At 41.9% G+C, this 15,994-nt stretch overlaps 1 protein-coding gene across 3 annotated transcripts in view; it reads left to right on the plus strand.

The window, feature by feature from the left end:
• POLRMT (RNA polymerase mitochondrial) overlaps positions 1 to 15,994 on the plus strand; it is a 162,412-nt gene that overhangs the window by 117,970 nt on the left and 28,448 nt on the right. Inside the window, exons 20-21 of one of the 3 annotated variants that reach the window (XM_089657455.1) lie at positions 15,023 to 15,087; positions 15,174 to 15,457. The exons of the other annotated variants lie outside the window; for them this stretch is intronic. Coding sequence (XP_089513581.1) covers positions 15,023 to 15,087; positions 15,174 to 15,223 — 115 coding nt within the window. The 3' untranslated portion in view covers positions 15,224 to 15,457. Of the gene's footprint in view, positions 1 to 15,022; positions 15,088 to 15,173; positions 15,458 to 15,994 lie in introns of those variants that run through there. 3 annotated transcript variants of the gene reach the window in all.

Genomic DNA, 15,994 nt, shown 5'->3' on the forward strand with positions numbered 1-15,994 from the left:
ACCAAACATGACTCACACACAGCTGTGTCATTAAGGCTAACTGTGAGCTCCAAAATACAAGCTGAAATCCATTTCTCACTATCAGGCTTGCTGTGTGCACTGCTTACATTTCATCATTACTTGGTAAAGGTTACTTGCAAGAACACTTTACACAATTTCCCCAGAAATTGTAGATTTTCTAGTTACCATTGCTATTTCCAGTCTTGGGTTTTTTTTAGAGCTCAGAAGCCTGAAAAGATATTCACTCGCCGTTCCAATTCTTTCTCTGCAGCGATTGGAAAGCTGTTTAATCACCCCAAGAGCTTATCAGCTTTATACCTGTTTGGAGAGGATTTAGTACAAAAGTTATCTACTTCCACTGTGGATGCGGCAGTGTCCCACCTTTAGAAAGCAACTAACATATTTATCGAGAATGTACCTATCTTTCAGGATCCAACTGATAAGCGGTCGGTAAGCCCTCTCTAGAATTATTCTCACTTGCAGGCCCTGCTCTTGACCCCATCTTGGCTGTGACTTTACTGTGCCAAAATATAGCTGACTGGGCAAAGACCCTTTAGGGATCTTACCACTGCTGAAGTTCATCCTTTTTTTTATAGACTGCATAGAGGAAATGGCTGTAGCTTTAAACTTCAGTTGTGACAGTCTGGTGGTCTCCTGACTTATCTCTCACATGGGTCTCCTATTAGTACACAGGTGTAGAACACTTACAACATCAAGAATGCATATCTACATGTCCCCATGCTTCAAACCTTTCCTGTGCTTTGCTGTAGAGCAGGGGTATTGAATTAAAATTCACCAAGGTGCGGGCAGTAAAATTTGCTTGCATCAGAGGTCCGAATCTGATGTAGGCCACTGTGGTGCATTTTCATGTGTGCCAAACCATGTGTTGCTGTGGTGCGATTTTTGGATTAAAAAAAAAAGGGTCGGGACTTCTTAAGGTTTCTAGCAGGTAGTGCTGACCTACCCACAATGTGTGGACCAAATGCACATGTACAGATGTGAACCTGCTCTAACATCATTGTCTTCTATCCCCACTGCACATCACAGTCCCCTCTTCATTCACAGCAATATCCCCCTTAATGAGTGTCCTCAGCTTCCCCTTTACATCACCCCCCTCCACCCTTTTCACAGTAGTGTTCTCACACTTCCTTGACATCAACCCCCCCCCCCCCCAACCAACAGTACTGTCCTCTGCCCCCTTCACTGAAGTGTTCTCTGCCCCTTTTACATCATCCCCCCACATTACTGTCTCCAGACTCCCCCCCCCCCCCCCCCCCCCCACGTTACTGTCCTCAGCCCCCCCCACATTACAGTTCTTAGCCCCTACCGCTTTAATTTCCTCAGCTCCCACACACCACAGTCTTAAGCCCGCCACATTTGTCAGCCCCCCCTTCACATTAATGTCCTTAGCCCCTTTTAATTCGCCCAACCGCACCCCCCGTCCTATCTTACACAGACAGTGATTGACAGACAATGATTGATTGCTAGAACTGCCCAGCATCCTAGCAACCAATCACCTGCTTGTTAACCTTGGGCAGCTCTTACCCTCCATCCCGAACTGTCCTGCCTCCCGCTGTCAGCTCTGTGAGGATGACCGCGAGACAGCTGGGGGAAGAATAGGCTCTGGCAGGACTGCATGGGTCCGAATGGGTAGGTGAGTCGATCCGGCTCCGGACCCCGGTCTGCCATTTAGTGATGTCTGCTGTATGGCTTCTACACTACCAGTTCCATGCCCCTGCTCTTTGGCCTCTTGTTTCACCTCAGGAGTTCTCCAAGGTGCTGGCCCAAATATAAGTCCTATTGTGCTCTTGTGACATCACCATTGTGGAATACTTAGACAACCTCCTTTTAAGTAAACAGCACATGCTCTTTACACATCAGACAACCTGGCTTTGACTGTACAAATTGATCCTGCACTTTCAGAAATCAGTGCTGCATCAGCTTATCATTGGGTTATTAGCGTCTAGTTCTGGACACAGATGACGCCAGAGTGTTTCTTCCACAGTAGAGAACTTTCAGATCTTAGATTCGAGCTCATAAGTGAGTTGTCTGAGTGTCTTGGGCCTGATGGTAGCCTCCTCTGAGAGTTCAATTTTCCCTATTTCACTTCCTACCTCCACAACTCAACATTCTGTCAGTCAGGTCCCAGAACAGAGAGAAAACAGGTGGCGCACACACCTAAAAAGCATAGAAAAAGGACAATGGCCACAACGGCGGGCAAGGTGTTCTCACTGTCAGTGCGGTCAAATGGCTGACGCGTTTCAGGGACGAATCCCTTTCCTCAGAGCTGATGACCAACCAACCTGTATGATGTATGGACAGAAAGAGCCTCGCTGTTGATGGCATCAACAGCGAGGCTCTTTCTGTCCATACGTCATACATCAGAGGTTGGTCATCAGCTCTGAGGAAAGGGATTCATCCCCAAAACGTGTCAGGAATTTGACCGCACTGACAGTGAGAACACCTTGCCCGCCGTTGTGGCCATTGTCATTTTTCTATGCTTTTTAGATACATGCTTCATCTGTGAGTATGTTTTTTATTATTCTTTCACTCCTACAATAAACCTTGGATAATGCACTAGGTGTGTGCGCCACCTGTTTTCTCTCTATCCAGTGGCTGATTTCCCCGTCTGAGGAGGGCTGCACCCCTGGAACATTTCCTTTGGTTGTCACTGTCCTGATACCCTTGGCTTCCCTTTTGGCTGTGCATATCCTGAGGCGCTGGAGAGTACATACGATATCCAGGTCCCAGAACAGACCGATTCATTAGGCACTGAGCACCAGGTTGTCCCTGGCAGCTAAGGGATCTGGAATTAGAGAATTCCTTTCTTCCTGTTTTGTGTAGGATCCTCACAATGGATGCCAGCCTGTTAGGCAGGGCAGGAATCCTCATCACAGGAGTCTCACCACCGGTCAACATCTTGGAACACTGGTCTCTGGCTGATCTCTGCAGTGTTGGACCATCGTGCTGGTAGGTCCTGCAATCCATATTTATTTGGACAATGCCATGATGAAGGGATGCATCAAACATCAAGGATAAACCAGAATCCTCACTATAGCAAGAATGGTATACCAGATTCTATCCTTGGCAGAACCTAATTTTCTCACTTTGTCTGCCATGTAAATCCCAGGAGTAGTCAATTGGCAGGTAGTCTTTCTCAGCTCACAGCGCTTAAAAGTTGTCTCTATACCTAGAGGAGGAGTTCCATGACCTGTATCGCAGCTGGGGGGTGCCAAATGTGGACCTCTAGGTTCAAAAACAAACTGGACTAGTTTGTCTCCAGGTACATGGATGGAAACAGTGGATGCTCCGGGGATTCAATACACCCTGATCTTTGGCCTTCATCCCCCTAAAATGTCTCTCTCAATCTGCTTCACAGGATTAAGATGGAGGGCATTCTGGTGCTCCTTATTGCTGTGGTCTGGCCCAGATGAGATTGGTATACCGAACTAGTAAGACTCCTGGCTGATGCTTTGTGGGTTCTACCAAATTGTCAGGATATTTTGTCTCAGGTACTGATCATTCTGTTTCATGATATTTTACACTCCTGCAGTATATTTAAAGTGACCCTGACAGGCAGATTAAAAACGGCAAAAGCACAACCCTGTGAAGAATATTTACCTATCCAGTGGCTGGTTTGCTGAAACTTTACTCTGTAGCAGAGAACCCAGCACTGGTTCATCCTGCTGACCGATGGACCCTGTATCTGAGGTATAGTTAGTCTGGCTGAAAAAAAGACAAAAGTCCATCAAGTTCAACCAAAAAAAAAAGTTATAATCCTATACCCACAGTTGATCCAGAGGAAGGCAGATGTATCCATTTAGGGGTCATTAGGAGAACCAACACAGGCCAGTAGGGGGGGCTACTGGGGGAGTACTGTTTACTGGTCAGGTAAGTATAAAGATTTTTTTTTTTTTTTAAACGTAGTGCTATTGCCATTTTATTTTTAACTCCGTTATGGTCACAGGGCAATGTATAATGAACATACTATATTTTTTAGCTGTAGCTTACCTTTTTTATTTAAGTACCTCGGAGGAATCTCTTATATCCTAGATTTTTTTTTTTCCAAGATATGGGAAACTGCTATCTGATATGGTCCCAGCCAGTGCAGCAGAGCATAGATGCAACAGACGTTAACAGCATTGCTACTTGTCAGTTTGGTAAACAAATTGTAGTTGGCTGCACCTGTAAAGGAGTAGCTAGTTACCAAGAGGCCTCATGCACGCTAGGCTCTTCTGAACGCTTTTCTCCTGACAGGAGAAAACCTATGTCTTTCAACCATGACTCTTATCAGGTGCATCAAGCTTTTGGGCATTTATTCATTTCATATTACTTTATTCTGGCCATTGAAATTAATAAATGTTCAAGCGCTAAATCTGTCTAGCGCTTAGATGCGTTTAGGCACATCAGTCGTTTTTTTTTTCTTTTTTTTCTTCCTGCCAAATGGTCCTCTCCTGAAAGAAATTTTGATGTGTTCAGATTTCTGCCCCTAAACTCCTCTAAAAGTCTATGTGTGCAGGACACATATGCTAACATAGACGGGCATTTGAGGGGTTTTTTTTTCCTGTCCCTAAATGCCTGTAAAATGGGCATTTGACGGATACACTGTGATATGAGGCCTGAATGTTTATTTTTTGCATAGCAGTTGGAAGAAACTTGAATTCCAATTTTTAACACCCTGTCAGACCTAATTATTTTATTGCAGTCCCTTCTAGTTTTTGTTGTTGAATAAAAATAATATATGGAATGTTTTAATGGAAATATTTAGGTTTTTGCAACTTATCATGGATAAAGTGGAAAAAAAGAACTTTAGAAATAAAGCTTGATTAATTTTTTAAAGTGGTTGTAAATCTCTGACATGAAATATGAACAAAGTGTATCCCTCTATAGTGTGTATTTGTTCCGTTCCAAACCACTAAGTGCCATTTCTGTCTGCTGCTTTGTTTCTTTATCATTTCTGGCAAGTTTTCCTGGTATCCGTTTTCCTGATACCAAGAGAAGGTTACAGGGGAGGGAGTTCCAGCACACAGCCTGCGATTGACAGCCTCAGCTCTGTTCCTGTGTGCTGTGTGAATGTGTCCCTTCCCTCCAGTCAGCTCTCCACTGAACTCTGCTTTCTGAAACCTCAGACAAGTTGTATAAATTCTGCACTTTGAATGGATGTAGAGGAGAGAAGACTGCAGATAAACATGTAAAACATATGTAGGAGGATTTTGTTTCATCACTGCATATCACCTAAGGCTAGTTACGTGTCAGGGTATATGTAAGGCTTTATAACCAATTTAAATAATTTTGTGATGGAAATATAATTTCTCCCACCCGTTGAGGGACACAGAAACAACTGGTTTAGACTACTGCCTACAGGAGTATGACACTGGCAAAAAAGAGAACAACTCGAGCATAAAACTGAAAGGGGGGGGGGGGGGTTATACCCAAAAATGGCCTAGGAGGATGAGCATCAAGAGATCTCTGCTCCACTGATTTCATAACTTATGTCCTCTAATACCCTGCTGGTTGTAGTGCCTGCTTTGTCTGCAGAGGTTTACCCTTGGTTATGCAGGCATTTATGTCCCAAATTACCTGAATTATTTTTTTAGGAATGCAGGAGCCACAAAAAGTACTACTGTGCTTTTTCTAGCTGTCTGAATCAGACTTGCCTGCATCTTTGGCTGCTGTTGCCATCTCTTTGTTTCTGAATTCCTACCATCCTTGGATAAAGAGCCTGCCTGACACAGTATACACCACTGTGAAATTGGTGGACCAACCTCTTGCTCCTACGATCTCAACCTCAGGTCTTGGCTCTTGCAAGCTACGTGAGACCAACGTTTCCCATCATCTTGTGCTTTATGTACAAGGATTGGAAATATCCTGAAATCTGTTCATTCCTCCAAAGCATTGCACATCCTTATGTCCTCCTAGTGACCTATAGACCCATGGCTTACCATCTATCTCTCGCTTAAAAAGCGGCCACTATTTGTGTAAAGGACACACCTTTCTTTTAAGGACACTATGAACTAGAAGCTCTCTTCAGAGATGTACTCACTGACTCTGCATCCAGTCCTGATCTTGACCTTCGTATAACAGATGTTGCTGTCAAGCTCAATTTAACCAATGCCAGCATGGACCAGCAGAGGGTGGAATGTGCAAACCATATCTATGGTGCATTGAGTAGGTCATTACCTGCAGCAGTGCCTAGTGGACCTTCAATGGGCTCTCTCCGAGCTTCTGTACTTAGGTGTCAATCCCACAGTTCTTGCAGCACAGCAATTTTAGGAGTTTTACTCCTAACCTATAAACATTTTTTGAACCCAAAGAAGCTATAAAGTCTATCCTACATCCTGAATTGCTGAGCCAAGAGCGGGCAAAATCCAGCTCACCTGGGACTCGCCATTGCTTCAACTGTGTAAACATGGGAGGAGAGAACGGCGTCTGGTATACCTACACTGTGTGCAAAATTATTGGGCAAGTTGTATTTTTGAGGATTAAATTAATTGCTGAACAACTACAGTGCTCTCGGTCAATCCAAAATGTTAATAAACCTCAAACATGAATATATAAGAAAGTAAAAGTGAGGCTTCCTTAGGAGAATATCTTTGAGTGTACAATTGTTGGGCAACTATTTGTGTGCAGAATTATTATGCAACTAAATGAAAAACGAAAATCTTCCCATCTCACTTGTTTATTATTGTCACTTTAACAGATGAAAATAAACAACTCAAAATTTACAAATAAACATTTATGACATTTAAAAAAATCAGTGACCAAAACGCTCTTTTCAATAAGTCTTAAGCCTTCCATTCATGGAGTCTGTTTAGTTTCTTGATTTGTTGACAATCAACTTTTTGTGCAGCAGCAGCCACAGCCTCCCAGACACTGTTCAGAGCTGTGTACTGTTTTCCTTCACCATAAATCTCTTTAAGAAGGGGCCCACAAGTTTTCAATAGGGTTTAGATCGGGTGAGGAAGGGGGCCATATCAGTGTTCTTTCAGCTTCAAGACCTTTACTGGCTATCCACGCAGTGGAGTACTTCGATGCAAGCGATGGAGCATTGTCCTGCATAAATATCATGGTCCTCTTGAAAGATGCAGACTTTTTCCACTGTCTACAATGTATCTTAAAAAAAAACATCTTCAATCTGAAAAGGTCCATCTAGCTTATCTTTAATAATACTAGCCCATACCAGTACACCACCTCCAAACTTGCTGGCGTCTGAGTCGAAGTGGAGCTCTGTGCCCATTACTGGTTCAGGCACAGGCCCATCCATCTTGTCCGGCAAGAGTCACTCTAATCTCATCAATCCATAAACCTTTGAAAAATCTGTCTGTATAAATTTCTTGGCCCAGTCTTGACATTTCAATTTATGTGTCTCGTCTCGTCTCTTCCTTACCTTGGCCATGTCTCTGAGCACTGAACACCTTGTACTTTTGGGCACTCCAGGTAGGTTGCAGTTCTGGAATATGACAGCACTGGAGGATAGAGGGTTCTTGGTAGCTTTACATTTGATTCTTTTCAAATCTTTATCAGCTAATTTGCGTGTTTTTTTTTTTCTCAACCAATTTCTTGCGTCCCTGTTGACTATTTGCAAGAAAACTTTGATGGTTCTGTGATCAATATCTTAGCAATTATAGGAGTGCTACATCCCCCTGAAAGACTTTTTACAATTTTTGACTTTTCAGAGCGAGTTAAATCTCTTTTTTGGTACATTTTGCCTGAGGAAAAGAACCCGCCTAATAATTATGGACACCTTGCTATAGGGTGTTGATGTCCTTAGAACACACCCTCCCTCATTACATAAATACACGTCACCTGATATGCTTAAATCAAATAAGAATTCAAGTTTCTACACCTTGGAGTTGGACAATGTGCATAAAAATGATGATTTGGTCACAATGCTCTCCTGCCTAATTGTACATACAGTGTACTTAGCGCTGTCATCCAAGTGCATGGAGGCTTATCCATAAGTGCTTTTGATCCAGCACAGATGTTAGTCTGACTTTTCAAATGAGTGAGACAACACATAGGTGATATTTGAAAGGACTAAGATTGCAGCCATGTTTTTGCCATTGCAATTTGGATCCAGGAGTAAATTGTGTTTTACATTGATGCAAACTGATCTACTGTATGTCATTCCTCCTTTAAAGTTGCTAACTCATCTGCTTTGCATTGAGGGCATTCATATCTCCAGATTGGCATAGGAGAGCATGGTATACTGGATAATGTTACTCACCCATGTGTGGCAGACTCAGCCAGACCACCTGGATCTGCTGTTCCAAGGACCAGTCTGTTAAGCTGTTGATTGGTCACTGGCGAGGTGCTACCATTATCCTAGTGAGCCATTGGATGTGCAAGGTGTACTTTGGGTGGTGCAAGCCCAGAAATTTTCACCTCTGGAGTTTTCTCAGTGGGACAAATCTTTTTTTCTGCCTTGGACCTGGACCAACAATTGGCCCTTAGTATCATCAAGAGTCATATCTCTGCCTTAGCTATTCTCTTTTAGAGACTTCTGGTATCTTGCTCTCTCATTAAGACCTTTGGATCCACACACAGGGCCCCCTGGACAATTACAAATCCCTTTTCCCTCTGTGGGACCTTAATTTTGTTTTTTCATTATTTCAGAGGCTTACGTTTGAACCTTGATGCACAAGGTTGCTTTCGTTGTAGCTATCTGTATCCTGGTTAGTATCTGAACTGGCAGCTCTGTCTTGCAAGAAACATTTCTTGGTTCTCCACCTTTTCTCCCTAAGGTGGTTTCAGTCTTTCACCTTAACCAGGATATTTGTTCTACCTTCCTTGTGTCTAACACAAGTTCATCAGAAGATTTCTCTCCGTTGCCTTCATGTAGTTTGAACTGTATGGACTACCAGCTAAGGCATCTTTAAAAACGAAAAAAAAAAAAAAAAATCCGTTTGTCATTCCAGATGGGCCAGGTTTCACAGTGGTTTCTAGCTACACTATTTCTAGGTGGATCTGTTAGACCATTGTTCACGTTTATAGTCTCAAAGATGGGTCTCCTACCCCTTTAAAAAAAAAAAAGTTCAGTCCACTAGGGTTCTGGGTGCTTCTTGGGCATTTTGGCATCAGGCCTCACTTTCCCAGAATTGTAAGGTTGCCACCTTGTTTTACGTTCTCTACGTTCTTCCATTGCATGTTTCAGCCTCTTCTGTTAGACATTAGACATTGTTTTACAGTCTTCTATTTGAGTTGCAGTGTAAGTTGTTTTTCGTTGTTGAACTTGTTAGCCTACATTGCTCACCCCTTAGTTGAACTGCTTTTGGACATCCCAGTTGTTTCTGAATCCTGTGTTCCCATTGACTCGCAGAATATAACTACCATACATGTAACTATGGAGATTTCTAAATAGGGCTGGAACGATTTTTACGTATTAGCAGCTCACAGGGAATAGGATAAAGCTACAAAAAAAAAGAAAACCCATACTTCTCTTTTAATAATAGACTTCATTGTGCTTCTAGGCCTTGATAAAGGCCTTTGACATTTTTTGTATCCATCCCATCTTGTGCCTGTCCACAACTATATCCTGTAGATCTTTTGACAGTGCCTTGCCCCCCATAGTTGATTGTCACTGCAGTTGCGCTACCAGGGCCTGAAATGCTCCAGGAAAGCTCTTTTCATGCTGCGCTAATCAGTCATTTTTTTTGGAGGCGGGTGATCTTTTTTCCAACTTAGTGATTCTGTTTTTAGAATTTTTTTTTTTTCTGACATGTTGGTGTTATATCTTTCTCTTGGATGTTATAAGCTGCACTAAGTAAATAGAGCTGGATAAAACAAAAACTGTCTTCATTGCAGGCTGCAAAGCAACAAAATGTGATTATTTTAAAGGGGTGGTGATTCTTTTCCATACCCACTGTAAATAGCATCTATATACATAGTGCATGCTAACATATTAAAACATGCTTCTAAGAAGCTTTACATCAAGCTGATTACTTTTAAATGCGTATCTCTAAAAGAAAAAGAAAAAAAAAAAACTTTGGTAGAGTTTTACTTTTATACACTTAGAGCTGAGTCACACATGTGGTGCGGATTGAAGCTCAGGTTTCACAGCTAATTGACACAGTAGTTGTTCAGGTCAGGTTTACATCAGGTTCAGGACAGGATTAGGTCAAGATTTTATCCTGTTCACACGTGCAGTTTAGGAACAGTTCCCATAGCAGTCAATAGCCTGTGATCTGCACCTGAACCGGACCACCCTGAAAAAGAGTCCTGTCCGATTTCTGAGCAAACTGCACTGAATCTGTACCACCAGTGCAGTGGACATGTGTGAACAGACACCATATGAAGCAATGTTATTTTACATGTCCTGTGGATTGGATGTGGTTCAAATCACATCCAATCCACACATATGTGAACTGGCATTTAGATTTCTCTATCCTGTACTGAAAAACAAAGCTTGATGATGATAAGCAACCCCAGTGATGGACTGAAACCTACAGTAGAAATGGACAGTAAGTGATATTACAGTTTGGGAATAAAAAACAACCTAGCATCAGAGGAAAGGATTTTATAAGTACAAAAATCCAATTTTTTGTTCTCTTTAGAAGTTAAATTCTTTTTTTCTAGATTGGTTGGTGGGGCAGTAGAAAAAAAAAATCACCTTTTTAAATAGTAAGCATAAATGATGCTGTGTTCTCTTACCTCTGTGATGGGATGTTAAAGACCCTGTCAACAGACATAACATTTTCTTTTAAAGACTTGCAGTAGTGGAAACGTATACTTTGTCAATCTGTTCTTCAAAAGGATTTCCCTATTTCTTGCTGTAACTGATTTAGTTTTTGTAAGTATCCTCCATATGCTCTCTGCTCATGCTCCTTGTATGTATGTGCTGTGACTTTGGTACACTCACCAGGCACTTTCAGTTTCTTTCACAGCGCACAGTAAGGGCCCTTTCATAAAGGTGAACCAATCTGATCCACCTGTTCATTTTTTAGGCAGACCCAATCAAGAAACCCATTGTTCTCTAGGGGGAAGGTGGATGTAAATGGACATTTGTCTGTTTACACCCGCCTGCATCTGATGGGGATTGCCCTGTCTAGCAGATTGGACAACAGCTGGATGTAAACGGACAGGTGGTCCATTTACATCTAATCTCCCCATACAGAACCGTGGGCAGAGCGGACACGAACCTGTTATACGCCTGCTCAATGGGAATCAGCAGCTAGATCCTCCACTGAGAAGGCAGATCCAACCGTGTGAAAAGGCCCTAATAGTTACAGTCAGGTCCATAAATTTTGGGACATCAACACAATTCTAAAATTTTTGGCTCTATACACCACTACAATGGATTTGAAATGAAATTAACAAGATGTGCTTTAACTGCAGACTGTCAGCTTTAATTTGAGGGTATTTACATCCAAATCAGGTGACCGGTGTAGGAATTACAACAGTTTGCATATGTGCCTCCCACTTGTTAAGGGACCAAAAGTAATGGGACAATTGGCTTCTCAGCTGTTCCATGGCCAGGTGTGTGTTATTCCCTCATTATCCCAATTACAATGAGCAGATAAAAGGTCCAGAGTTCATTTCAAGTGTGCTATTTGCATTTGGAATCTGTTGCTGTCAACTCTCAAGATGAGATCCAAAGAGCTGTCACTATCAGTGAAGCAAGCCCTCATTAGGCTGAAAAAACAAAACAAACCCATCAGAGAGATAGCAAAAACATTAGGCGTGGCCAAAACAACTGTTTGGAACATTCTTAAAAAGAAGGAATGCATCGGTGAGCTCAGCAACACCAAAAGACCTGGAAGACCATGGAAAATAACTGTAGTGGATGACTGAAGAATTCTTTCCCTGGTGAAGAAAACACCCTTCACAACAGTTGGCCAGATCAAGAATACTCTCCAGGAGGTAGGTGTATTTGTGTCAAAGTCAACAATCAAGAGAAGACTTCACCAGAGTGAATACAGAGGGTTCACCACAAGATGTAAACCATTGGTGAGCCTCAAAAACAGGAAGGCCAGATTAGAGTTTGCCAAACGACATCTAAAAAAGCCTTCACAGTTCTGGAACAACATCCTATGGACAGATGAGACCAAGATCAACTTGTACCAGAGTGATGGGAAGAGAAGAGTATGGAGAAGGAAAGGAACTGCTCATGATCCTAAGCATACCACCTCATCAGTGAAGCATGGTGGTGGTAGTGTCATGGCGTGGGCATGTATGGCTGCCAATGGAACTGGTTCTCTTGTATTTATTGATGATGTGACTGCTGACAAAAGCAGCAGGATGAATTCTGAAGTGTTTCGGGCAATATTATCTGCTCATATGCTTCAGAACTCATTGGACGCCGCTTCACAGTGCAGATGGACAATGACCCAAAGCATACTGCAAAAGCAGCCAAAGAGTTTTTTAAGGGAAAGAAGTGGAATGTTATGCAATGGCCAAGTCAATCACCTGACCTGAATCCGATTGAGCATGCATTTCACTTGCTGAAGACAAAACTGAAGGGAAAATGCCCCAAGAACAAGCAGGAACTGAAGACAGTTGCAGTAGAGGCCTGGCAGAGCATCACCAGGGATGAAACCCAGCGTCTGGTGATGTCTATGCGTTCCAGACTTCAGCCTGTAATTGACTGCAAAGGATTTGCAACCAAGTATTAAAAAGTGAAAGTTTGATTTATGATTATTATTCTGTCCCATTACTTTTGGTCCCTTAACAAGTGGGAGGCACATATGCAAACTGTTGTAATTCCTACACCGTTCACCTGATTTGGATGTAAATACCCTCAAATTAAAGCTGACAGTCTGCAGTTAAAGCACATCTTGTTTGTTTCATTTCAAATCCATTGTCGTGGTGTATTGAGCCACAAATGTTAGAATTGTGTCGATGTCCCAATATTTATGGACCTGACTGTAAGTGCAAGTGTTATTGAAAATTCTTTCAGCTTATCTTTTAAGCCAAGGTCAACAAATTGTGCCAGTTTAGTTTTTTTTTTATGTTTTAAAAGTCTAATGTATATAAAGGTGTAACTCTAACAATTATATTTATTTTGTTTGAAGCTTATTCTATAAAACAAATTTGTGCTCACAGTTAAAAAAAAAAAAAAAAAGTATATACAGTATCTCACAGAAGTGAGTACGTTCTATCTTCATGTGACAACACTGAAGAAATGACACTTTGCTACACTGTAAAGTAGTGAGTGTACAGCTTGTATAACAGTATACATTTTGCTGTCCCCTCAAAATAACTCAACATACAGCCATTAATGTCTAAACTGCTGGCAACAAAAGTGAGTACACCTCTAAGTGAAAATGTCCAAATTGGGCCCAAAGTGTCAATATTTTGTGTGGCCACCATTATTTTCCAGCACTGCCTTAACCCTCTTGGGCATGGAGTTCACCTGAGCTTCACATATTGCCACTGGAGTCATCTTCCACAATGACATCACGGAGCTGGTGGATGTTAGAGACCTTGCTCTTCTCCACCTTCCATTTGAGGATGCTCCACAAATGCTCAATAGGGTTTAAGGCTGGAGACATACTTGGCCAGTCCATCACCTTTACCCTCAGAGTCTTTAGCAAGGCAGTGGTCATCTTGGATGTGTGTTTGGGGTTGTTATTATGTTTGAATACTGCCCTGCGGCCCAGTCTCCGAAGGGAGGGGATCCTGCTCTGCTTGAATATGTCACAGTACATGTTGGAATTCATGGTTTCCTCACTGAACTGTAGCTCCCCAGTGCCGACAGCACTCATGCAGCCCCAGACCATGACACCCCCACCACCATGCTTGACTGTAGGCAAGACACACTTGTCTTTGTATTCACCTGGTTGCTGCCACACACGCTTGACACCATCTGAACCAAATAAGTATATCTTAGTCTCATCAGACCACATGACATGGTTCCAGTAATTCATGTCCTTAGTCTGCTTGTCTTCAGCTAACTGTGGGCTTTCTTGTGCATCATCTTTAGAAGAGGCTTCCTTCTGGGGTGACAGCCATGCAGACCACTTTGATGCAGTGTATGGTCTGAGCACTACCAGGCTGACCCCCCCCCCCCCCCCCCTTCAACCTCTGCAGCAATGCTGGCAGCGTCTATTTCCCAAAGACAACCTCTGGATATGATGCTGAACACACGCACTCAACTTCTTTGGTTTACCATGGCGAGGCCTGTTCTGAGTGGAACCTGTCGTGTTAAACCGCTGTATGGTCTTGGCCACTGTGCTGCAGCTCATTTTCAGGGTCTTGGCAATCTTCTTATAGCCTAGGCCAGGCAACCTGTGGCTCTCTAGCTGTTGTGGAACTACATTTCCCATGAGGCATTGCAACATTACAAAACTGACAGTTACAGCTATGACTTGCAGAGGCATGATGGAACAGCTGGAGAGCCACAGGTTGCCTACCCCATCTTTATGTAGAGCAAAAATTATTATTTTTTTTTTTTATCAGATCCTCAGAGAGTTCTTTGCCATGAGGTGCCATGTTGAACTTTCAGTGACCAGTAAGAGAGTGATAACACCAAATGTAACACTAAGTCACATGACACTGGCAAGGAAAAGGGCCCAATTTGGACATTCACTTTTATTGCCAGTGGTATGTGTTGAGTTATTTTGAGGGGACAGCAAATTTACACTGTTATACAAGCTATACACTCACTACTTTACATTGTAGCAAAGTGTAATTTCTCAGTGTTGTCACATGAAAAGATAGAATAAAATATTTACAAAATGTGAGAGGTGTACTCACGTCTGTGAGATACTGTATTAGTTAAGCTAGCCCTTGGGTAGCTGGATCGAAATTTCAGCAGATCAGCAGCGACTGGTTAATTTCAGTACAGTAGTAGCCTTTCTCGTGAAGTCGATCTAATGATCAACTTCTTACAAACTTTTGTTCAAAGATGTGAATGCACATCTAAATTACTACTGCAAGGGAATGTTGTGTCTATCACAGGGGTCTCTTTACACTCTTTATATTCTACCTTCTCCCATTAAAAATAAAAAGGTATCAGTATTCAAACTGCCTTTATATATGGCTACCCCTAGCAACAGCTTTCTGACTGTGTTGTGCCATTCAGTTCACAGCATAGGTCATCATTCCGTGAGCAGTTGAAGTCCCACTTCAGAAACATACCAGCACTAGGTAAGAAGGGTAGCATGTTGTTCTTTGTGTCCTGTGTTGTCTAAAATGCTATTGTTCCATATTTATCCTCTTTTCTCCCATTGTAGGTACATTTAACGTGCAGAATGTAAAAGATTCTACGTATTTCTTCAGCTAATCACACTACTGGATATACAGGTCTTGCAGTATATTGCACTGCAGTTCATTTTCCACCAGTTCTGATTGGATGTTACTTGTAAATTAATTCATTGCTGTAAAAATAACATCTATTCCTGCCTGTGGAAGCTACATAGGTTATATAATAGATCCTTAGTGATGAAGGAACCTCTTGCATTTTTTTTTTCTTGTAGAGGTCCCTGTGAAAAAATAAAATTTGTTTTTTTAAACACAAGTATTCTAGATTTTTTTTTTTGCTTAATAAATAAAACATGACACTTTAGACCTTATTCACATTGCTGTACAAAAAGTCACAACCATTTTTTTATTTACAGATCTGAATTCTCACACCGATGTGTAAACATGCACTGCATTCAGATCTGTAACCAAAAATCTGCATCTAAAGACTTGTATACATGCATACCATTGGGGGGGAAAAAAAAAGAACATGACAACTTTTACACATTTAAAAACAGATCTAATAACTTTTGTTCCTTGCCTTAATGATCAGGTTTTTGTTTTTACAGTCATGTGAGTGACACCTTAAATCAGTGCAAGGTGGTAAGCATGAAGGAGAAAAAAAAACTACATAGGGTAGTTTCATTGCTGTGCAGTATTTACCAGAAATAGATATCTGCATTATGCATAAACCCCTACGCTTAGTGAAAAATGTGTGTTGAACCAAAATAAATGAGAAAGCCGCAATCCACAATGTACCTGAATACAAACACTATGTAGATGTGCTAACTCCACCAATGGTTGACCAAATATG

This window comes from Staurois parvus, unplaced genomic scaffold (assembly GCF_062004578.1).
Source record: "Staurois parvus isolate SC_StPar_1 unplaced genomic scaffold, SC_StPar_1.0 ptg001003l, whole genome shotgun sequence".
Lineage (NCBI taxonomy): Eukaryota > Metazoa > Chordata > Amphibia > Anura > Ranidae > Staurois > Staurois parvus.